General features: G+C 45.8%; 1 protein-coding gene and 1 long non-coding RNA gene across 7 annotated transcripts; one reads left to right on the top strand and one right to left on the bottom strand.

The window, feature by feature from the left end:
- Nucleotides 1–86: 86 nt before the first annotated feature.
- DDX20 (DEAD-box helicase 20) lies at nucleotides 87–22915 on the top strand. 6 transcript variants are annotated; one of them, XM_070607978.1, is made up of 16 exons: nucleotides 87–502; nucleotides 632–1304; nucleotides 4352–4486; nucleotides 7880–7962; nucleotides 9425–9522; nucleotides 12660–13008; nucleotides 13428–13522; nucleotides 15623–15791; nucleotides 16391–16505; nucleotides 16628–16770; nucleotides 16919–17057; nucleotides 17156–17214; nucleotides 18133–18215; nucleotides 18577–18682; nucleotides 18818–18919; nucleotides 21067–22915. In XM_070607978.1, the coding sequence occupies exons 6-16, from the start codon at nucleotides 12708–12710 to the stop codon at nucleotides 22227–22229; spliced, it is 2475 nt and encodes an 824-aa protein (XP_070464079.1). In that variant the 5' UTR covers nucleotides 87–502; nucleotides 632–1304; nucleotides 4352–4486; nucleotides 7880–7962; nucleotides 9425–9522; nucleotides 12660–12707; the 3' UTR covers nucleotides 22230–22915. The 6 variants fall into 6 exon arrangements, with proteins under 6 accessions (XP_070464079.1, XP_070464078.1, XP_070464080.1 ...); XM_070607977.1 differs by lacking the exon at nucleotides 632–1304 and having other exon boundaries at nucleotides 251–502; XM_070607979.1 differs by lacking the exons at nucleotides 87–502; nucleotides 632–1304; nucleotides 4352–4486 and adding an exon at nucleotides 4944–5406.
- On the bottom strand, nucleotides 10456–12319 carry LOC139081633 (uncharacterized). Its single transcript, XR_011536787.1, has 2 exons — nucleotides 12138–12319; nucleotides 10456–10783 (listed from the first exon to the last, which is right to left on the bottom strand). It is a non-coding gene; the product is annotated as an uncharacterized lncRNA (long non-coding RNA).
- Nucleotides 22916–22945: the final 30 nt, after the last annotated feature.

Raw genomic sequence — 22945 nt, 5'->3', positions numbered from 1 at the left:
TCCTAACTCTTGCTCTGGGCTCTTGCGAAGCTCTCTGTAAGGTGGGGAAGGAGGGGTACTCAACGATGCTCCGATTCTATCAACAGGCACGGCCCGAGCGCCTGAGGTGTGCGAGCTTCCGCAGGCCCTGGGCGGTGGAGTTGTGGCAGATGGACCCGAGACGGGCAGCAGGGGGCCGGGGCGCTCCGCCCAGGGAAGCTCGGGACCGCCGCGCCCGCCTCCGCACGCGCCCCGGGGCGGGTCCTCCCCCGTGCCCAGGCGCCGCGCCACCCAGCTTGGCCCGCCGGGGGCGGTGTTGCAGGGCCCGAGAGTAATTAGGGCAATTAGCGACGTGTTGTTTCAAGGTAATTGAAGAGGAAAGTTTGCCCCAGGCAGAATTTGGGGTCTCTGAGGGAGACAGAACCGTGAAGACCTGAGAGAAGGCGCGCGAGAGAGAATGCAAGCGCTGCGGTCATTCCGATCCGTGTCCACAAAGAGCGCCCCTTCCGCTTACTGTTCAAAGGTGAGAGGGAGAGAGGGAGGAAGGATAAAAACGAACATCTTTAGAAAACTTTGCGGAGTCGGGTCAGGTGGCTTCCACTTAACCCCGGGTCCTCAATGATGGTGGACTTGCTCACGTCTTTCGGCCTAGCTCTGAGTACCCACTTTGGACGAAGCTGGGGCAGCGGGAGCCGAGGGACAGAGAAAAGAAAGAAGCGGCGTAGGTGGGTCAGAACTCAGTCCGAAGCCCGCGACCCGGCGGCCGCTCACCAAGCCCAGGTGCCCGCGCTCTCTTCACCGTGGCTGCTCAGGATTCTGCGCGGGTCCGAGAATCCAACTTTTGCGGACGGAGCTGAGAATCTGCTCAGGCGTTTCGAACGCCCGCTGGGAGAGCCTGAAATTACGTGTCCTTCATCTCTTTCGGCCAGCCGGCCACCGCGGCGAGTCCCCGCCTGTCCGCACAGCGTCGCCGCCGGCCCTCCCGCTTCCTTGCAGTTGTGAGCCGAGATCCCCAAGGGGCCTCCTTCCATGGGACCCGAGCAGTGTTCAGAGTAGGAGCCACCCCCAAGGAGAGAGCTGCAGGTGTCCAGCCTAGCCGAACCGGTTCTGGAGTTGAATCCTCTGCGACAGGCATAGAAAGGGAGACCAGACCGTTGACACAGAGTCCACCGAGGAAGTCTTACTCCGGGAGAAAAGCCACGAAAGGGTTCCTCAACCCGGAGGGCCGTGCTTTGCTCACTGTTTAACCTCCAGCGCCGGCTCAGTGGCGGCTGTAGGAGGCACTGAGTGAACATTTGTGGGTCTACGGTTGAAAGTCTTTAGAGGCAAGTTTAAGCCCTGGTTTTCTCCATCTCTGAGAGCTCATGGGCTGGAATCCCCTTGGATGTCAGGAAGGTGGCTATGGTTAAAAGTCCAAGAGATGCAGGCTGATCTCTCTGTAAGAACTTAGGACTGGGTGGTTAGGTCTTCCAGACTGTTGAGGACACTAGTAGGACCTTGCACCAATGCTTTCCTTTTAGTGGCCTCAGTTTTCTCTACTTATAGTTTAAGCCCATGTGAATCTAACACTTCTATACTCCCTACAAAACTCTATTTTGACAATGATCTGTGAAGTAGTCAGGACAAGAGGAATCCATCTTAGAGATGAAGAATACATTGTTAGCAAAGCCAGATCGCATTCCATCCACTTTTAAGGTCAAAGACTTGGGGAGAAAAAAGTTGATGACCATAATCTCAGTTCAGTGCTCCCGAGACAGGTCCCAGGCAAGACAGAGGTGCTATTACCGTGAGGGTCTCACAGGACTTTGGAGGGTAATTACTCTCCAGCTCTGAAGTCCTTTCATGATGCTGGGCCATTGCGACTTTCTTTTCCCTTGCTCCTGAGAAGGCTGACATTACCCCCGGGGTGTGTGGGGCTCTCCCTCTCTCCTTGTTTCTGAAGAGGTAGCTGTGTCCACTGGGCAGCGCAGGAGACAGGAGTAGGAAAAAGGGCTGCCTTGCTCCACTTTTCTTTTCTTTTTTTAAGGGTGTAAGTGGTAGAGAACAAAGCCTGTTGCCAGGTTATATAAACATGGGTAAATATTCCTGGGCTGAGGATGGGGGATGGGGAACATGATTCATTTTTGCTGAAGAGGAATCAAATGGTTCAGCCTCCTCCCTCCTGCCCCCCGAAACTCAGCCTGGAGGGAGGATGAGACTATCTCATTCAAAAATAAAGAATAAATCAAAGGTCTTGAGATTGGTGGTGAACATACCTTCTCAAAGCCATGCAGAGCTGAGGTGGAACCCTAGGAAGGCACAGGGCATTTGCCCCCTGCTGGTGGGGATGTGTATGGTGGGTACTTTTCCTGAGGGAAAGGGTGCAGCTCCTGGAAGCGGTGTCTAAGGGAGTCAAACTCTTGGGGTTTGCCCAGCCTAGTCAGGGAGGGTGGCCCCCTCTGTTCCACTGCCAGAGCCTGAGGATCCTGGCACCAATGGCTGAGCTCAAAGGGAGAGGCAGAACCAGCTGTGTCCCAACAGAGCTCAGATCCTAAACTAAACAATGGAAACACTGCCATTCTCCTGGCTCCAGATCCTATGGCCCCCACCTGGAGGTCCCCACCCACCAAGTCCTAGCTAGCTCTGGAAGATGCATCCCTGGGTGAGGCAGTATCCATCTCATCGCCACTGGCAACAGAAGAGCTGGGGAGCTCACCCTGATGTGAGGAAAGAGATACGTGGCCACACACAGTCTGGAAACCTCATCATAACATCACCCTCCCAAGGGTGGGGTCCATGTCTCCACTGCCCTCTTGCCTCCACCCCTTGTGGCTGCCAACAGCCATTATCCCAATTTCCCTCCCCTCCCCCCACCCCCATGCCTCCTGAGCATCAACAGGAAAGGCTGACCCTAGAGATCACGTGCTATTGGAATGTGTTCAGATATCCTTGCAGGACTGTTTCTTTCCAGACAGAGGACCTTGCCTGGCAGGCAGGCCCAGAAGTGCTGAGCAGAGACTGCGCGTCTGAGTGTGAACACATTGAGATGACGTGGGAGGTACTGGACTGAGGCTCAGCAGTTCTTGAAAGAATCTAACTCCTAGCTTTCATGACATCTTCTTCGGTCCACCTTAGACAGAAGACTGAGCTCCTCTGTCCCTTATAATTCCAACACCAGGAGAGACAGCAGAGGGACGAAGTGGCCAACACGTTAGGAGGCCTCTCAGTTCCAAAAGAAAGATTCAGTTTGGGTTCTAATTGAAAATTCTTTTGACCGGGTACAGGATTCAAAGACTCTGGTCATAAAAAGCTCCATTAGCTTTCAGTGTCTGTAAACATAGAGTGTCATTCTCGCCTCTTATAAACTGAGCAACTGAGGCCCAAAGAGATTGGTGTGTATAGTGATGAATAAGGTCTCCCTGCTTCCAAGGTGACCTCTTTCTACTCCCCTACTCCGCAAGAGCAGGAGGGATGTGCCCTAAGGTGGCTTGCTAAGATGACTAGAGACATTGAGGGGGTGAACCCTGGTAGTTGCCTATCCACAAAATCGCCCTCACTTTTACACGTAGTGCTAACTTAGACACCACTCTCGTAGCCCTAACATCCTTACAGAGTCACTGGGCTGCAAGACCAGGCTATCAGTTATGCAGATACTGAAACTTTTTGGAGGGAGTTAGAAGGAAGGTACCTGAGGAAGAAAAAGCAGTATAGCATTTTAAGAAAGCTTCATGTATGAATGGGCTATCTCACCTGAACAAGTCAGAGGGAATTTTAAGTGCAAAATTAGGCTAGTTCAAATAGTGAACAGTTAGTCTATGGACGGCTACTGAGCCCTATTTGGAATTATTTGCAGCCGTGGGCCTGGTGCTTATTGTACCCAAGCAATGGTCTCATTGCTACTTGGGGACCAAATATTTCCATTTTGCAAACATTTGCTGGAAAAGCAAATATTTTTCAACTGTAAAGAACACCTGAAGAATGTCAGGGCACACTAAGTGAAATACGGAATTTGTGCAAACTAACCAGGTAGATGTGAACTGCACTGAGAAGGAACATGACTTGCTCCCAGCACTCTCCTGGGGACATTCTGCCACACTGAACTCCCCGGAGGCCCAGTCCTGGCTTCCCTGTAACCTTATCATGGCCTGCAACTCAGAATGAAAGGTCATCTTATACACGCTACGTGGCCATCTCCACCAGGCTCTGATAGCTGTAAGCAAGGACCAGGGGTTGGCAGCCTGCCAGGGGCTTGTTAGCAAGAGAGAAAGGCGGCTACCTGCTTCTCCTCCTGAGATCATGGCGTGAGGGAAAAAGGAGGCCACGTCTCAGGTTAGGTTTACTGCACATTTGCTTCCACAAGGCTGCCTCCTAAGCTACTTCTGATCTTTTGCAGGAGCCAGAGAACTGTGCTAGCCCTGATCAGATGTCAGCCCCGAGACCTGGTGGAGATCTCAGCCTGGAAACCCTGAGGGGAGCTGGTGCTGAGGATGATGACTGCTTCTGAGAGGGCTGCTGCTTGACCCAAGAGGCAGGACTCTCTCCCTGGGGCTTTGTGGGGAGGGGGCTGGGTGGCAACCTCAAGAGGCAACCTCAAGTTCCCAGAGCAGAAAGGCAGTGAGGCCAAGAAACACTGTCACCATGTAACAAATGAAGATGCATGTTGAAGAATAGGAGCTGTACATGCAAAGGCGTTTGGGTTTTTCCTGCCTCCCTCCTCCCTGCCTTTGGACGGGTTTTCTTTGCTGTGATCATTCCCCATGAATCATCATCCACTGAAAGTGACTGAGGCAATGGAGAGTGAATAATGAATCCCCCAAATGGTCTTTTGTGTCTCTGCCTGGAGGGTTTTGGAAATAACTTGCATTTTAATTTTCCTGACTTAGAATCATAGAATTTTGGAGCTAAAAAGGACCTTATAGATAATGAGGGAATTGTGACCTCATGGAAAGACTGGAAGTCAAGATAGGTGGGTCTGAACCTCTGGCCTCTCACCAAAAGTGGTGCTAGCTTACATTTATTGAAGGCTTTCCTTGTGTCCGGCATCACCTATTCTTCCCAAACCCTCGGAGGCAGGGGCTCCTATTGCCCCCGTTCTGCAGATGAGGAAGGGAAATGGGAGGTGGGGGGGCTGTTAGGGGGGCCAGAACCCCCTCAGGTCACAAAGAGGCTCTGACTGTGGCTCCAGAACACACGCCCTCTCAGTCACTCCACCACTTCACTGTGTGGTCTTGGATACCTAATTTAACCTCTTAGGGTCTCATTTTTCTCCTCTGTGATCTCTAAAATTTTACAACTCTAATGGTGTGGACTTCCTGGCCAAGCATATGATTTTACAGGAAGGTGCAGCGCAGAAACATTAAGTGATTTGCCCTCGGTCACCCAGCTTGCTAATGGCAGAACCAGCACAGGAACCCAGACCCAGTGATCTGCTCTCCCCTGCCCCCCCAGGCAAGACCTCCTTCCCCTCTACCTCACTTGGCAGGTGTTTCTAGAGGGATCCAACTCCTTGCTTTAGAGGAGATCTGTTCTATGACTTCAGATAGCTAGATAGATGGGAGAGGTTGGGTTTGGGTGTGGCCAATGACGACACTGAAGATGACTGTAGGAGGCTGGTGATATTTGTCTAAGTACCTTTGACCTATCTGTCTGTCTACTGGCTGCTATCTTTTTCAGGTCAAGAGTGGTGATCAAAACCATGCAGTAACCACAGGGAAAGAGCATGGTGATACCATGGCTGGTGTGGCACATACATACAGTTGTTTGTCCTCAAAAAGCCAATGTTACCACGTTGTGCTGGCTCTCTCAGCCAGCTTCCTCCTGGTGACAGTGGTCAAAAGCCTGCTCCTCTCTCCCCCTTCTCTTGTCATTTGCTCCCCCTGCCCCAGGATCTGATCACTAACTGGTGTGTGATGAGTGTCCCTTGGGAGGAGGCAAGGTCCAAGAGGCTCCCAGCTGTGCTCTGGTAATCAGTATGTACCACCTTTTCCAGCAGCCCCATCCCAGTGTCCTCCCTGCTGAAAAAGAGATGGGAAAGGGGTGGAGGTGTCAATAAACAAATCATTGGAGTGCATCTGAAGTGAGAGCAAGGGCACCCTGGGTGAGGTGTTACTCTATTCACAATGGCGCTGTGTGTCCATATATGTGTGTGAGTGTGCATGTGGCTCAGACACTCTGAAATGAGCTCTCACCCACTGGCGAGTGGAAAATTAGCTTTGGCAGGTGAGGAACTGGGTGACAGGTGAGGAAGCCAGCAGGGTATCAGTGTTATCCTTCTACTACTGCTATTTGCTGGTGTTGCTAACAATATCTCTCCCCTCCTCCTGAATAGTAATTAGGTAGAGTGAAATGACTTGGAAGAGCTTGGGCATGTGGGAGAGTGATATGAATTTGTTAGAATGGTCTCGCGACCTTTACAAGCTGGTGGTGTGCTTTGCAGGTGGGCTGCAGTGAGCTAGTAAGAACTGGCATTTTCCTGATGGCCCACAAAGCAAGCTGTGTGGATTACATTTCTCTGACGGTGGGAGAAGAGATGGTGGTCCAGGGACTAAATCCTGGGAAATTCTGCCATATGGCGTAATGTTGGAGGGAATGTGGGCCAGGACTGGCAGGCAGGAGACCTGAGGTCTTGGACTGGCTCTTCTGCCTCTCTGTCTGACTCTAGTTGGCCCTGTAATCCCTCCATGCCTCAGTTTCTCTAACTATAATGTGGGACAAATACTCCCCCTGCTACCTGCCTGTTGTGAAGGTAAAGCGTGTAAAGGCCCTTTGAAATGTCAAGAGCACTGTTCCAAATGTGAGGCCTGACTGCCAAGGGAATTTGCGGAGCCTAGAGGGAGGCAGCAGGCTGCTTCTGCATCAGTTTCACAGCCTGTGCTCAGACAGGTACTTAAGCATCTCACATCCATAAATCTCATCTCCTATCTAGAGTCAGCAAATAAGAGAAAGGGCAGGCTGCCGCTCTGCTACCATCTGATCTTCTTACCAACCTCCCCCTGCCCCCCCCCCCCCCCAAGGCAAGCATCCCTCTGCCCTCCCTCATCTGCTCCTGGCCTGTCAGTTTAATTTAACAAGGTTGCAGGAGAGGTTTGATTTAATCAAACCAGTTGCTGTATCCATTCTGTGCAGAGGTCCCTCAGTGTCACCACCGAGGCTCAGATTAGACAGTGACAATTACTTCTTCTTCTATTGCCTCCCCTTTTGTTTCTCTCCCTGGAGGGAACAAGGAGGCAGACCAATCTCCTGGGACCTAAGAATAGATGCAGGAGGATCAAAGGAGGGAAGCAGGCTCTGGCCTGAGAAAGCCCCTCTCTGTGCCTTACATGGCCTTGTTTAAGGCTGAGCAACAGCCTGAGGGATGGGAGGAATAGAAAATGTGAGCAGAGTGGCTCTGGAAAGGCTCGAGGCTGCCTGAGGACATAGTGGTGCCATCATCTGTGCCATCATGAATGGTCCCTGGAGATAAAACAAGTCTTCCTTATTGTCAGGAAACTGAGTGGATGGTGGGCTGAGGGAGCAGAGTAGCTGTATGCTCTGCATACCCCAGACCATTCATTTCCAGGTTCTCAGCCTGGATTCTGAGGTCTCCGGAGCTGGGAGACAACAACAACAAAAAATTGTGAGACTCCATCCATCTGAGTTTCTGTGGCTCTGTTCTTGGCCTGAAAGCAGCAGTGATAGGAGGAGCAGCCCCCTGAACCAGGGGTGCAAGGGAGGCTGTGTGGATGTAGGATAACTGTAGTGTGTGTCTTGGGGAAGGAGAGGAACTGTGCTGTGGGGTGTGTGTGTTATGTATATGAATGTCAGTGGTGGAGAACCAGGCAGGGCATCTCTGGTGCAGGGGCTTCAGGGTTTAGGGAGTTTAGAATTCCAGAACAAATCTTTCTTCTTGCTGTTTCACTCTTTCATTTCCCTTCTTTTCCAGGAAGCAGATGCTCAGCATCTCTTGCTCCTTGAGCAGCTCCCAGAAGAGAGACAAAAGCCTCTTGAAGGGGACCCTCGCTTAGGGTAATGGGAATCCTTTTCCCTTTTGCTCATTTGTGTCACATTCTTCCATTGGGCTGGGCAACTGACAGGTGCACCCCTCCCCGGGCCCCTTTCAGAGTGCCCTCCCTGCCATTTGTCTCTTACCCAGATATCCAACAGACACCATCATCGGCAGGAGCCGAATATGATTAGCAGAAACCCTTCCTGACAGCTCCAAAGAGAATCCCACAAATGCATATTCTATTGAGTGCATCTCATTGCTGCTGACAGCCGCTTTATCAATTAAATTCCACATTCCCAGTCTTCGGAGATGCCATGAACCTCCCTACCTAATAAATCACAGGCCCCCAGTTATTGTTAAATGTCCCATCAGTCTCTAATAAACTCCCTGCCAACAGGGGTAGGTTATTTATTATGCTGCCTGGACAAGAATGAATGGGGCCCCGTTCTCACAAGGAGAAGAGCAAACGTACCGCCTTCCTCCCTGAAGACTGAGGCTGTGGTATTAAATGGGGCAATTAATCAACACGGGCCTTGGGCAGCGGGGAGTCTGGCCCACAGTGAGGGAGGATGGCCTGCGGTTCTTTACCGAAAGCCAGCCAGGCAAATCTCCACGGCAGGAGGTGGCAGTGCAGGGTGCAGGGGCCCGGACCTTTGCTGCATCTCCCCCTCTCCTAATTCCTGTCTGAAAAGGTACCAAAGATGTAGTCACCCCATAGGTCATGAGGCACGTGTAAAAAGTTATTCTCCATGTTGGGAAGTAGCCACGTAGGATTGAGCAGGGTCACGAAACAATAACTTCTGTCCAGAAGGCCAGATATTATCACTTGATAAACTTGATATAACTTAAGTTTATTGATGGTGCTAGTCCACTGAGCAGATGAACTGAAGAATACAGATGGGAAAGAGAACTAGGAAGCATGTGCTCAGTCCCTGTTCGCTGGATAAATAGTACATGGTAAGCACTGGCCCATGGAAAGCGGTGCATCAACACTTAAAGGAGCCAGGAGCTATGAGTGCAAGAAACAGTGTGTAAGTTGGGCCTTGCTGTTACCTGCCACAAATTAGATCCCAAACTTAGATGATGCTTCATGGTCTGCAAGTTAAAACCCGAACTCCTCACCTTTGCCGTTAATCAAGCCCCAATCTACATTTCCAACTGAATTTCTCTATTTCTCTTTATTGCTACCTAACTACCCCCTTTGGGAGAGCATGACACCTTCACTTTATATTCCTTATGGTGGCAGGCAAGGTCTTCCATAGTGGGACCAATATATCCCTGCAGCCTCTTTCCTGGTAATTGCTGCCATACTTGCCTCCGTTCACAGTAAAGCTCATACCTTCCCTAAACTACTGCGGTTTCTCAGGCTTCCACGCCTTTGCACAAACTGTTCCTTTTGCCCAGAATATCTTTCTAGCTTGTCTGCCTGGGGAGCTCTCCTTCCACCCCCACTGCCTGATGAATTCCTTATCTATGCTTCAGGATCAGCTCACAAAATCAGCCCCTCAGTGCTTCCCTGGACCTGAGGTTTGTCTCCTGATGCTGCTGTCTTGGCAGAAGTGCTGGACTCCAGGGACTAGGTAAGGAGCCATCTGTGCATGGAGTTTCTCTCATGCTTTTCTCTGCATGCTTTAAACCACTTCGGTTTTGGGTGGGGATGAGAAGAGCATAGAGAAGAAAGCTATAGCTCTCTGGAAGCCAAAAGCTGTTTTCCTCAATTTCTCAGAAGTTCTCACTCTCTCCCACATGACAGCCACACTTGGAGCAACTAAGCCCTGAAAAATGTCAGCACTGCATATGATTTTATACAACTTTGTGCTACTTGCCTATGTCCTCCTTGATCAGTGCCACCTGTTTGTGTGTGTCTTTCTCCTTGAGGACAAGGGCTCTGGTTATTCTGCCCCATTTTTGTATCTCCAGCATTTGGCTGATTCATATTAGATGTTCAGAAGAGTTTTGTTGAAAGAATGAATAGAGAGATGTTTGCAGATTGAATGCAAATAATAATGTTGCCTTTTGTTGCTTTGAGGGTCAAATGAGAAAAAGTGGCTATAAAAACCTTAGTTCTTTCCCTTCTTTCTTCATTCTCCCACAGATCCTCAAACCCAGGGTGGGCCACCTTATGTCCATGCTTTTATTTACATTGTTTTTCTTTCCTCTGGGTGCAGAGAACCCCACTGTGAAATGATACCATGGGACCATTTGAGCCTCAATGTCCATTCTGAGTCTAAGTCTTACTCCCACTTCTTCAGGTCACAGGAATCTTTCCCTCCTCTAGCTCCCAGGTACATAACGTGAGGAAGGGCCTTCCAGGTAGACAGAACAGCATAAAAAGAGGCTGGGGTCCCATTGTGATGTTTATCCTGGAGAAGGCTGGGAAGCAGACAACAGACCACCTGGTTTCTGTGTATGTTACTTTCATACCTTACCTAGTTATTAAATGGTCTCCTACCTTTGTGTTTTATGTTTACAGCCCTAAAATGATGGTCAACAACATTATTACACTTTTTAACTACTGGGGAAAAAATTTTATTGATTTGTATTTTTAGCAATAGCAATACAACTTTTTCCTAGTAACATTACCGCAATATTTTGTCCATAAAATATTGTAACAACAAACACAATAGCAGAATGCCTATAAAACTATAGATGTTCTTTTCTGGAAAAGCAGTCTTCCCGTTTCTTTTGGGATGAGAGCCAGGTTCTTCGTCAGGGATTGGTGTGAATTCTACGGGACTACTGCTGTGCACGTGGAGATCCAGTAGAGATTTTTGAGCAAGAAAGTGTCAGCCATTCAGTGTTTATTAGGTCTAACAAGGGCCTGGTGCTGGGCTGGAGAGCCTGGAGTGACAAAAATTCCCATCCTTGAGAAGCTCATAGCTTATTTAGTATGAGGGACAGACATGTAAACAAGTAAACAGAATATGGTAAGAGCTGGACTGGGATTATTTATAGTGTGAAGTAGGAGCCTGCAGTGGGAAATAAAAAAGGTCGTCAAAAGGAGCTGAATCTGAAGCCAGACCCAAGCAACCTAAGATACCCACTCAAGAAAAAGATCATTGCAGCACCTGTGGGTGGGTGGCTGGGTGGCTGGGAGAGAGGAGAAACTCTGGGCAGGGGGACCATTCAGGAGGTCGTTGCAACAGTTAGGATTTGATGGGGCCTAAAATAGGGTAGATGCTATGGAGACTGGAGAAGAGGAATGGATGAAATATTTGGAGGCAAAATTACCTGCCGTCAGGTAGTTGTTAGAAAGGAGAGAGGGATAGTAGAAGGTGGAGTCAGGAATAATTCCCAGGTTTGGGATTTGGGGATCAGGTGATGAAAGGGGGGGTACTAAGAGGAAGCCTGGAAGCATTAGGGCTCATTCCCAAGAGTCTCCCTTCTTTCAGATGGACAGCTGACATTTTCTCAATGTTTTGTAAATTTCTAAGCAAAACGCATCTTCAGGACCCCTCTCCCATGGGATTACCATGCCAGAGAGCCTCCCACATGTGGATCTTCACCCTGTACGTGTGCGGCTCGCGAAGGGGGTGAGAGAGAACGACCAGCATTATGATAGAAGGACAAGGTGAAACTTGGGGCTGGATTCAGAGTCTCTCTAGGTTTGGAATTGTGAATAAGATTAGGTTCCAGACACACTTAAATTTGGAATTATGACTAAGACTTTGTTATAGGAGCTCATTTATTCAATAAATATCGAGCACTTAGTATTTGTCAGATTCTGTTTTTCCCCATTAGGGATTCAGCAGAGAACAAGACAGAGCAGGTCCCTGCCCTCATAGAGTGGCAGAGACAGACAATAAACACATGATTTCAGGTAGTGATAAGCACCTGAAGAAAAATAAAGCAGAACAAGAGAACAGAGTGGTGGGAGAGGCAGGGAGCGGACAGATGGGGGAGCGAGCTCAGGCTGTTCAGGAAAGACCTCTTTGATATCTGAGCAGAGACCTAAAGTAAGGGGAAGTGGTAAAGACTGTTGTCACCCATGAGACGGTGGTGCCGGAGGGATAGGAACAACACACAGAAGACACGTTAAATTTGGGATGCCTGCAGACCCCTCAGCGGAGAAGTGGAGAAGACGGATGGATGTACAGCTCTAGAGGCTGGAGAGAGGTCTGAAGTGGAGATATGAACTTGGGAGCTGTTAGTCCAGATCCTGGTTCCGATTCCATTTACTTTGATTAGCGCTCACCCTGTGCCAGGTACTGTGCTAGGGGCCGGGGACACAGGGGAGAGTGACGCGGGACCGCAGCCAGACATCTACCAGACAACGCGTGAATCCGGAGTCTCGCTGTGCTCGGGGCGCTCTCCGCGAGCACACAGGAGGCAGCGCGCTGCGCTGGACCCATAGGAGGCAACCGCCGGGCGGGGCGCGGAGGCCGGGGCGTGACGCACCCGGCGCATCACAAAGACCGCGCTGTGAGGGTGGCGAGGCGGACGCGGGGCCGAGAGGACCCGCCCACCGAGGGCCGGGAGGCGGGGCGGCGCCCTCACCGTGAGCGCGCGGCGCCCTCTGCAGGCCGCAGGCGGCGACACCCCGGGAGCCTCAGCTTTCCTGTCCTCCCTCTCCCCGCCTTCCTCAGGTCACATTCTTTGCTGTTATCGCCGTTTGCGAGTCTTTCTAAGCCTCCGACTTGCGTCATCTTTTTCGAGGCCAGCCCTGTCAGTGTGTTCGCGGGAAGACTGCCAATAAAGTTTTTCTTCTCGCTCTCAGCTTCCCCACCTCGCCTCAAGTACCGCGAGATCTGGCGGCGCGGCGACCATGGCGGCGGCGTTTGAAGCCCCAGCGGCCTTAGCGACCGTGGAGACCGCTATGCCTGCGGAGCGGGTGGCGGCGCGGGTCTCCGCCTCGGAGCCAACCCCCGGGCCGGTGCGGAGCCTGCGGACGGCCCACGACGTCGGCGGCCCGCGGACCCGCACGGGGGACGTGCTGCTGGCGGAGCCCGCGGACTTCGAGTCGCTGCTGCTGTCGCGGCCGGTGCTGGAGGGGCTGCGGGCGGCCGGCTTCGAGCGGCCCTCGCCGGTGCAGCTCAAGGCCATCCCGCTGGGGCGCTGCGGGTTCGGTGAGGGCGGGCACCCTGGGGAGGCGGGAGGGCCCGAGGAAGGGGTGCCGAGAGGCGGCGGGGTTGGGCCCGGAAGGAGGCCCACGCGGCCGCCACTGCAGGGCTGGGCCTGGGGCAAATCACTGCACGCCTTCGAGCCTCAGTTTCCTGTTTTGTGAAACAGAGGCGCAGTATTGAATTTGAACATAGTTAGGGCCCTTTCTAGCGCTAACAAGTGGTTCTGAGTTTGAGAAGATGAACGGCAGAGGTTCGGGCACCAGGCATATTTCTGGATACGGCCTCGTGCGTTTTTGAGAGCTAACTAAAAGCCAAGGTGCCAAGTAGGTGATGTCTGGAGACCCTTCTAGTTCTCTCACTTCATGTTGGTCCCTAAGCGTCTTCAGCCAGTACTGCCTAATAATAAGGTTTTTTCTTCGCAGATTTAATTGTTCAAGCGAAGTCTGGCACTGGGAAGACCTGTGTATTCTCCACCATTGCTTTGGACTCTCTTATTCTTGAAAACTTAAGTACCCAGGTGAGTGTAGCTCAGAGCCCCCAGAGGAGGGTGTGTGATGTGGATTTTACCACAGTTCGGATGAATACCAGTAGCTCCTCAGAGATAGGAGTGAATTTGATGCATGATTGAATTAAGCCACATGAAAAATATGAAGGTATGAAAGTCAAGTAGACATCAAGGCTGTTGAGTGGTGGCGGTGTGCATGGTGACCAAGGATACGTTATTACTGTTAGCAGGTTGGAATTTTCTCTTATTGCTGCATCTTAAATACAGTGTCAGCTGTGTGTGTCCGTTTTGTCATTACTTGAGAATACAGGTAGAGATAATTTATTTATTTATTTTTTCCCCTAAAGATTGGCACCTGGGCTAACAACTTTTGCCAATCTTTTTTTTTTTTCTGCTTTATCTCCCCAAACCCCGCCCTGTACACAGTTGTATATCTTAGTTGCAGGTCCTTCTAGCTGTGGGATGTGGGATGCCGCCTCAATGTGGCCTGAGGAGTGGTGCCATGTCCGCGCCCAGGATCCGAACCCTGGGCCGCCCCAGCGGAGGGTGCGAACTTAACCACTCAGCCATGGAGCCGGCCCCCAGAGATTCTTTATTCTTTTATTTGCTGGCCAGATTGTGATGAAACTTAGCACTTGGCTTGATTCCTGGTAATGTGGTGCTTTGGCTGTTGCTGGTCCCGCAGGTGGTTCTTACAGCTCCGTGAATGTATCATATTCCTCCCCCATCTTCTAGGTTCGCTTGGAGTGGGTCTGTGATGGCCTTACCCAAGTTTACAGGAGATTTGGGTTTGGGAGTCATTTCTTCAACAAAGATTTGTTGAGTCCATATTATGTATAAACAGTATGCCAGGTGTTGGGGATACAAAAATCACATACGATCTTCATAATCTTACTTTGTATTTTTAGGAGTTACGGCAGATTAATATTTCAAGTTCTCAGTCATGTCTATCTGATGATTCTTCCAACAGTATTTTTTAACCTGAATACCCATATTTATCATCTATAAAACTTTTTGAGTCCTATCTTATATCTGCCAAATCCTGGCTGATGCTGCACATGGAAAATCCTTCTGCTGCCCAAGGACCTGGGCTATTCTACTTGTGAATTGAGATTTTTTTGAGATTTTTGGCTCCTGACGGTTTGGCAGCAGGTCAAATGCCAAATGCCTGAATAAGTTCCATAAATAAAACTTGTACTTTTTAATTTAAGATCTTTGTATTATTGAAGTAATATATACCCATTTTGGAAAATTGGGAAAATATAGAAAAATAAAGGACAAGTACCAGAAAACAAAATATAATCTCACCTACCCAGAGAGAAACTGCTATTAACAGTTTTGGCATATTTTCTCCTAGTCTTTTTTTTAAAGCAGGTTTCTTTCTTCTCATAGTTGAGAACGTGTAGTTTTACCTTCTCCTCTTTCAGTAGTTTTATCGCAAAGTTGTCGCTGTGACTCCCAAGGCCTTTCATGACCAAGCCCCTGGAGCTAGATCTCTGATCTTTACTGTCCCGTAATTCTGTCCAGCCACGTGGGCCTCCTTGCTGTTCCTGCAGCACACCAAGAACGCTGCCATCATAAGGCCTTTGCATTTGCTGTTTCCTTTTCCTGAAAGCATTTCCCTAGGTACCACATAGCTAGCTCTAGTCTGTGGTGTACATTTAGGTCTTTGCTCAAAAGTTACCTCCTTAGAGGGGCTTTCCTTGATTGCTCCATTTAAAATGGCTCCTTCCCTTCTTTCGTTGCTTCTCTCTCTTTTCCCTGTTTGATTTTTCTTCATAGCCCTTTCATTGCCTGCCATTATTTGTATATGTTTGTTTATTTTATATTTTCTTATCATCCAAGAAGGAAAGTGCCATGAGAGCACAGACTTTGTTCTGTTCACTGTTGACTCCCCAGAAACTTGTATGTTGTCTAGCACAGAGCAGGGTCTTATTTAATATTTATTGAATGAATACATGAATAAATGAGTGGAATAGTTTCCCTTGTCAATAAAAACTCATCATTTAAAATGATCATTTAGATGAAAAATAGTTCATCATATAATGAATGTGCCAATCTTGTGTATTTACTCCACTGACTTGTTAAAGGTATATTTTACTTTTTTTTTAGATTTTGATCTTGGCTCCTACAAGAGAAATTGCTGTACAGATACATTCTGTTATCACAGCGATTGGAATAAAAATGGAAGGCTTAGAGTGTCATGTCTTTATTGGAGGGACTCCATTATCACAGGACAAAACTAAACTTAAAAAGTGTCATATTGCTGTTGGATCTCCTGGTAAGATCTCGATGCCTGTTCATAACTGGGGCTTTTAAGGGACTGAACACTTTTAATAGAACAATAAGAATATGGGAATCTTTGATAACTATGATAATTATTTTGAGGATTAGAAACGAAGAGCCTTACCAGTGAGATATAGACATGTGACTGGATTACCAGCAGAATTTATGAAATCTCCACTCCTAAGGATGTTCAAAAACACCTGTGGGACAGGCTTCTGAGAAGAGGAATGAGATGACTTTAAGGAAACTCTTCTAAGCCATGGATTGGGATTATTCTTTGTTTCTCTATTAATCCTTCAGTCGTGAATCACTGAGTCAGAATCTAGCATTCAGTGCCTTAGTGTTCGAGACTTTTGATAGGAATAGTGTTTATTTTCCATACTTATTGGGTATGAAATGTGAGGGAGAAAAAATGGATTTAGGCAAGATCAGAAGTCAGGATTTTTAATTTGTGGTTTAGTGTGTAAATGCTTAATGAAGGTTGGGTGAGAAAAGTCAGCAGCACAACCTGTGAGTAAGTAGAGTAACAACATTGGCTGAGATTTGCACAGATTTGGTGCATCATAAATATTTCAATTTTTTTTTGGAATTTAGGCAGAATTAAACAACTGATAGAACTTGACTACTTGAACCCAGGCAGTATACGTCTCTTTATTCTTGATGAAGCAGATAAGCTTTTAGAAGAAGGCAGCTTCCAGGAGCAAATAAAGTAAGAAAAATAACTAACGTAACTATTAAAATGATACCCCAAAGTATGTATCTTTAGGTTTCCCAGGTGGTGGCTCCTGTCAGAATAGTTTCCATGGTGTGTGTTTTTCTTCTGTTTTGCAGTTGGATTTATTCTTCCTTGCCTGCCAGTAAACAGATGTTAGCAGTGTCAGCTACTTACCCTGAAGTTTTGGCTAATGCTTTGACAAAGTACATGAGAGATCCCACTTTTGTAAGACTAAATTCCAGTGATCCAAGTCTCTTGGGTGTGTACAGATACTAGATACTTATATTACTGGTTTGTTCATGATATTCTGGAGCTTTCCATTGCCTAGTTAACTGTTGCTTTCATATTTGCCATTAGGATATAGCACATATGTTTGTTTTAACAGAAGCCTCTTGACTTCTTTGTAGGTTTGAAACAGTATTACAAAATTGTCAATTCATACCCTTTGGCCCATAAGATTTTTGAGGAAAAAGCTCAGCATTTACAGGAGCTGTTCAGCAGAATTCCATTTAATCAAGCCTTAGTCTTTTCTAACTTGCACAGCAGGTAATGTAACTTAAAAGGTCATCTGGGGAACTTGTGAAATAAAAGGATAGGCGTGGGGCAATATTTGTAAAATTATAAGTCTCTGTTATTTTTTATAGAGTACAACATTTGGCTGATATCCTTTCTTCTAAAGGCTTTCCTGCAGAGTGCATTTCGGGTAAGTTCATCTTTTACTTTAATCTTTGTTTAGTATCCTGACTGAAGCCTCTCCCAAGTCGGGAGGAAGAAATACCACTTTGTGAATGGTCTTGCGAGTGTGAGGTTCCACTGAGTCTTCAGAGTAAAGGAAATTTCAGGTTTATATTTCACTGGAATTTAATAAATCTATATCCTTGCCTTTTGAGAAGTAACTTGGCATATAATAAAAAGTTAGAAAACTCAAGTTAAATCCACAAAGAACTTAATAATTTTATAAAACAGTTTGTCTTTGTCATCTTAAGAGAAAAATATTTAGCTTCTTTATATAACCGTTGTTAAAATGCTAAGAATGCTAACTGAATTGACTGTCTTGTGGTCTTGTGGACAGCAAAAATGATCCATTTTTGACACAAAGCTAAATTATTACTGTTGGCCTATTAGGAATGGAAGAGTTAAAGGAATTTTTCATCATTGAGATCGTTTTTAGAGCTTTGACTGATATCTCAGCTTAGTTTGTGACCTGTTGGCCTAGGCTTGTTGAGTCATGGTGTGCTGTGAGATACTAGGGAGACTGCTTTCTAATGGACGATAGATCATACTTCAACACCAAATTTATAAACAACTGATTAAAGCAATTTTATTTTCCTAAGAATCGTTATACCTCATGTGTAACTTTGCAGATATAATGTTATATCTGCAGGCATAACCTAGTGACCATTTAAAATTGATTTTTGAATTTCAAGTTGATTGCCTAACCATATTTTAAAAGATTCTAACGTTAGGTCTTAACCTAGATTTGCATATAAGAACAGAATTAACTTTGATTGGTATATTTTTAAAGTGTTAAGACTGGGGGAGTTATGATTTCTGCTTTGTATGGATTTGATAAATGTGTATTAGCTTGTTTTTATACGACTTTCTTTTTGGTTCTTTTTAGGCAACATGAAGCAGAATCAGCGTCTTGATGCTATGGCTAAACTGAAGCAGTTTCATTGCAGAGTCCTCATTTCCACAGATTTGGTAAATTTCCTGTTCAGTGTGGGTGACTAATCCATCTTGACATATGTTCTATTATCAGATGTATACAGATTGCATCTGCTTTTTTACGTGAGTGTATCTGACAAGACTACCAGAGCATAATTGTCTTTCCAGTGCTGGGGAATATGTTTTCTTAAAAATGTCTTTTATATTTTTATCTTTATCGTTGAAATTAGTCATTAGAAATGAGTTTCCTTTTCCTTTGCTCCTAAATATCCTTGTTCCTCCTAAATATCTTCCTGTTCTTAATCTGGCTCTTGGTTAAACTAGAGTAATAGTGCGTGCATTGGTACCCATGCTACACTTGACGCAAACAAACAGTTACTCTCTTCTTCAATTCAAGAGTTCCCGTGGGATTGATGCTGAGAAGGTGAATCTGGTGGTAAATCTGGATGTACCATTGGATTGGGAGACATATATGCACCGGATTGGCAGAGCTGGCCGTTTTGGTAAAAAAAAAAAAAAAAGAAAAAGAAAAATTTGGGTGCTTTATTTAAGGGGAGGAATCTGTAATGTGACAGGTGGACTTGGAGTGTCTTTTATGTGAAAATGAGTTACTACTTAACATTCCTTCTGTGCTGTAGGTACTTTGGGACTGACAGTGACCTACTGTTGCCAGGGAGAAGAAGAAAATATGATGATGAAAATTGCCCAGAAATGTAATATCAACCTTCTGGCTTTACCAGGTATATTTTGTCTGTCTCGTTTTGCTATCAGAATAATAATGGTAGTGATGATGGGCCTAATAAAAATAATAGCTAACATAGAGTACTTATGATGTGTCGGGTACTGTTCCAAGTATTTTATGTATGTTAATTCATCTAATCCTCCCCATAATCCTGTGAGGTAATATCTGCTTTTTGTAGATGAGGATATTGAGGAGAGGTTAAGTAATTTGCCTAAGGGCTTACAGCTAATGAGTAGCAGGGAGAGTGTTGCAAGCTACCTACTGGCACATGAAAAATGAAAAACGGTTTACTACTGTATTAGCTCCATTTTTTAGTTTGTAACCTTGCAATTTGATTTTATTCTCTTATATAAGGGTTCCCCCTTATTTGACCTCTTATGTTGCTGTGAAGGTAATTCTTGCCATATTCACCTGTGTTACCGTGGGGAAGGAACAGTATCTTTAACTTGAACACTATTTTGAACATTTTGAAGTGTTTTCTTTTGATTTTAGTGAATCATTTGTCAAGCTGCTTTTTTAAATTGCTGTCTTAGAAACAGTGCACGTTTGAAACTATTAATGATCTCTTGAAAACAACCCTAAAAAACTCGTGTGTGGAAATATGGTTTATTTGCTGTATATGTTAATATATGCATGTTAGTCTGTGTGTCTTTCTGTATGTATGTATACACACACATATACAGAAACTTACGTAATGTACGATGACCTTCTACAATCTGGTATATGGAGTTATTAAATAAATATAACAATGAATATTTTACCAATTTATATTTAACTTCTTTAGTGATTTTTACAAAGCTAGGTTAAGCACAGGTTTGGTAAGCCTGTGGATTCTTGTATTTCTGGCTTTGTAATAACTCATGATCTTTTTACAGATTTCTTTAATTGCTCTAAGCTTATGTCCTGATTTATAAAATATTTGTTTTTGGAGTAAATGGTCTTTAGGTTCTCTTTCAGTTCTAAGACTATATTATGTTAATTTTATGTATAAGTCTATTGGTGATCTGTCAGATGATTACACTGTGGCAAAAAATAAATTGAAAATTGGTAGAAGAGGGTTAAGACTTCTGGTAGGATTCAGTATCATAGCATCTAGTGATAAAATTTGCCTTTGGATACCGGAAAATGACATATTTGGATCTTTATGAGTATAAACAGAGCCCTGAAATCATGAGAAGATGATATTCATGGTGTTAGATCTGTATGGTACTAGGAACTTGTGTGACAACAGACTTCAGATGAGTTGCATGGGGCAGGACTAGGAGGGAAATTGGTTTGTATCCTAGGCCTAGGTAAGCAAGGGGTATCACCTAAGTAGGAATCAGAGTTTTAGTCAGAGGGTCTGTTGAGCAAAGGATCAAGAGCCCCAACTGAAGCATCCAGATCTGAGGGATTAAGTAGTGGGCACAGATACATGAGCAACAACACACAGGCAGAGTCTTTGTAAAGAAGGGGCTCTGTGTATTTTGTCTGCCTAAGGTGAAAATTGATCACACTTTGGAAAGATGTGAGTGTGAGGTGGAAGGAAATTGTCACACCTGGATGGAACAGGAAATTCAGAGTTAGCGCTAGCAAATTTGTAAAAACTTAGAAGTGCCATCAGTACTACAGATCTTTTCACAGTCATCTAGCTTTTTTCTTGTAGAGGGTTTTTTCTCCCCTGTTGAGGGCAGTGATTTCTCCCTGTTGGAGTATAGGGTAGTGGCATTACTGGGCTACAGAGTTGCAGTTGTAATATTTCCCAGTTGATAAGCTTTGGAGAGCACAGTCCATTTTCTAAGATCTTGTGTTGCTGCTAGCAGTAGTGAGGTACAGGGCAGGAGTTGGGGAGAGGGGGAAGAGAAAAGACGGGAGAATTGCTGCAGACTGGCACCGTACTCCTATGGTAACCTCTGTTGAGTGTGTGTGTGGGGAGGAGAGATAGTGCTTGTGAGTATGGGGTGGGTCTTGTGTATTTTTGGGCAAATTTCTTTAGTGCAAGGATTGGGGCTTTTAAAATAATATATTTCTTAAGCTTCTTATGTATTATTACTATATTTTGTTTCTTAACCTTATTTGACCATAGAAAGTTTTATGAAATCATTCAGGAAATACTAGTCTAGAGCAGCTTGAGAATTTTAATATTTTTTTATTCCTTCTCTGTAGATCCCATTCCTCCTGGTCTGATGGAAGAATGTTTGGATTGGGACGTGGAGGTTAAAGCTGCTATGCATACATACGGCTTAGCAAGTGTACCTGCCCAGCCCCTAAAAAAGCAAATTCAAAAAATAGAGAGAACCTTTCAAACTCGGAAAGCTCATGGTAACCACGTGGCTTCATCTAGAAATACTTCTGTATCTGCATTATCAGTCAAATCAAAAAATAATACCAAACAAAAGCTTCCCGTGAAAAGCCATTCAGAGTGTGGAATCTTAGAAAAAGCAATGTCACCAAAAGAACTGGGCTGTGCCATACAATTGGAAGAGCAAATGAAGAATTCTGGTCAGACCCCTGTTGGAAACTCGACCGATAGTCAGCACCAGGTCAAAGAAGCTGTACCTGTGTCACTCCCCCAAATTCCATGTCTGTCTTCCTTTAAAACCCATCTGCCATGCACTTTGCCTTTTGCAGACTTGGTAGAGGATTATGAACACTTTATTAAAGAGGGGTTGGAGAAACCTGTGGAAATCATCAGGCACTACACAGGTCCTGGGGATCAGACTGTGAATCCTCAGAATGGTTTTGTGAGAAATAGAATTACTGAAGAGAGAGTGCAGGTATTGGCAAGTAGTAGCCAATCTGGAGACTCTGAGAGTGACAGTGATTCTTACAGCTCAAGGACTTCTTCCCAGAGCAAAGGAAATAAGTCATACTTGGAAGGCTCTTCTGATACTCAGCTGAAAGACTCGGAATCTGCTCCTGGAGATGGCCGTATCTCTTTGGAACAACCTCTGCATGTAAATGATACTCCTAATCAGGTAGAGTATCAAGAGTCACCTCAAATCCAAATAAAGGCAAGGCATAAAGAGGGAGCTAACCAGAGAGCTAAGCAGAGCAGGAGAAGCCTTCCCAGGCGGTCTTCCTATCGATTGCAGACAGAACCTCAGGAAGATGGTTGGTATGACTGCCATAGGGAAACACATCCAAGTTCTTATGACACCTATCAGGATTATGAGGAGTACTGGAGAGCTTACTACAGGGCCTGGCAGCAGTACTATGCTGCCGCTTCTCAGTCGTATTATTGGAATGCTCAGAGGCACCCAAGTTGGATGGCGGCCTATCACATGAATACCATTTATCTACAAGAAATGATGCGTGGCAACCAGTGACTATAGATTATACCTCAGACCGTCGGAGATATCAACAAGTGATACCTTTGCATAGCCATCCTCCTTGACTTACAGTAGAGTGGCATATAGAGGCATTTTTGAGGAACTTGAAGTCTTGAGACTCTCTGCTGGGACACATCTATTTTTCAGATTGTTTTGACCTTAATCAAAACCTGATTTAGGTCAGGTATATTATCTTTTTTTAAGAGACTTCATGGATCAGATTCTTGAAAGAAAATTTTGGAGACAGAGCTAAAGGTCCCAGGGTGCCATTTTCTATAAGCCGTTCCAAAAATAAACATTTAAAAAGACTCATACCACTGCTTACTTAAAAAAAATAAAAACAGTTGAGATTTGAAAAATAATGTTAGTTTATGCTCTGGAATTCTTTGCAAAAGGCTTGGGCTGCATTCCATAGAGGTGCATCCTTGTAGAAATTTAGCATGGTAGATCAGAAAATCCCCTTTTAGGTGTAGGCAGGAAGGAATAAAGATTGCATCAGTCTTTCCCAAAGGTACTTGATTTGATGCTATTTGCTTCTGGTAAAAATATTTGCTACCAGTAAAAATATAAACTTAGCCAAATATGTTGACATGTTTATTGTTCATCTTTGGAATGTTTTTTGTTTTTAAGATTGTGAAAGCTGTCCACGTTTTTACTGTGCATTAAATAGCTAAGGATCATCAGTGGCTGTCTTATTTTTGTTTCTCAGGAAG

The sequence above is a fragment of the Equus przewalskii genome, unplaced genomic scaffold (assembly GCF_037783145.1).
Source record: "Equus przewalskii isolate Varuska unplaced genomic scaffold, EquPr2 ChrUn-13, whole genome shotgun sequence".
Classification (NCBI taxonomy): Eukaryota; Metazoa; Chordata; class Mammalia; order Perissodactyla; family Equidae; genus Equus; species Equus przewalskii.
Note: the sequence above shows the minus strand (reverse complement) of the source record. Positions and strands in the feature narration are given on the sequence as shown.

Coding starts and splice junctions, on each gene's coding strand:
- DDX20 (XM_070607978.1), top strand. CDS start 12,708: ATGGCGGCGGCGTTTGAAGCCCCAGCGGCCTTAGCGACCGTGGAGACC. Junction 15,792..16,390: donor TATTGCTGTTGGATCTCCTG/GTAAGATCTCGA, acceptor TTTGGAATTTAG/GCAGAATTAAACAACTGATA. Junction 17,215..18,132: donor TCCTGCAGAGTGCATTTCGG/GTAAGTTCATCT, acceptor GGTTCTTTTTAG/GCAACATGAAGCAGAATCAG.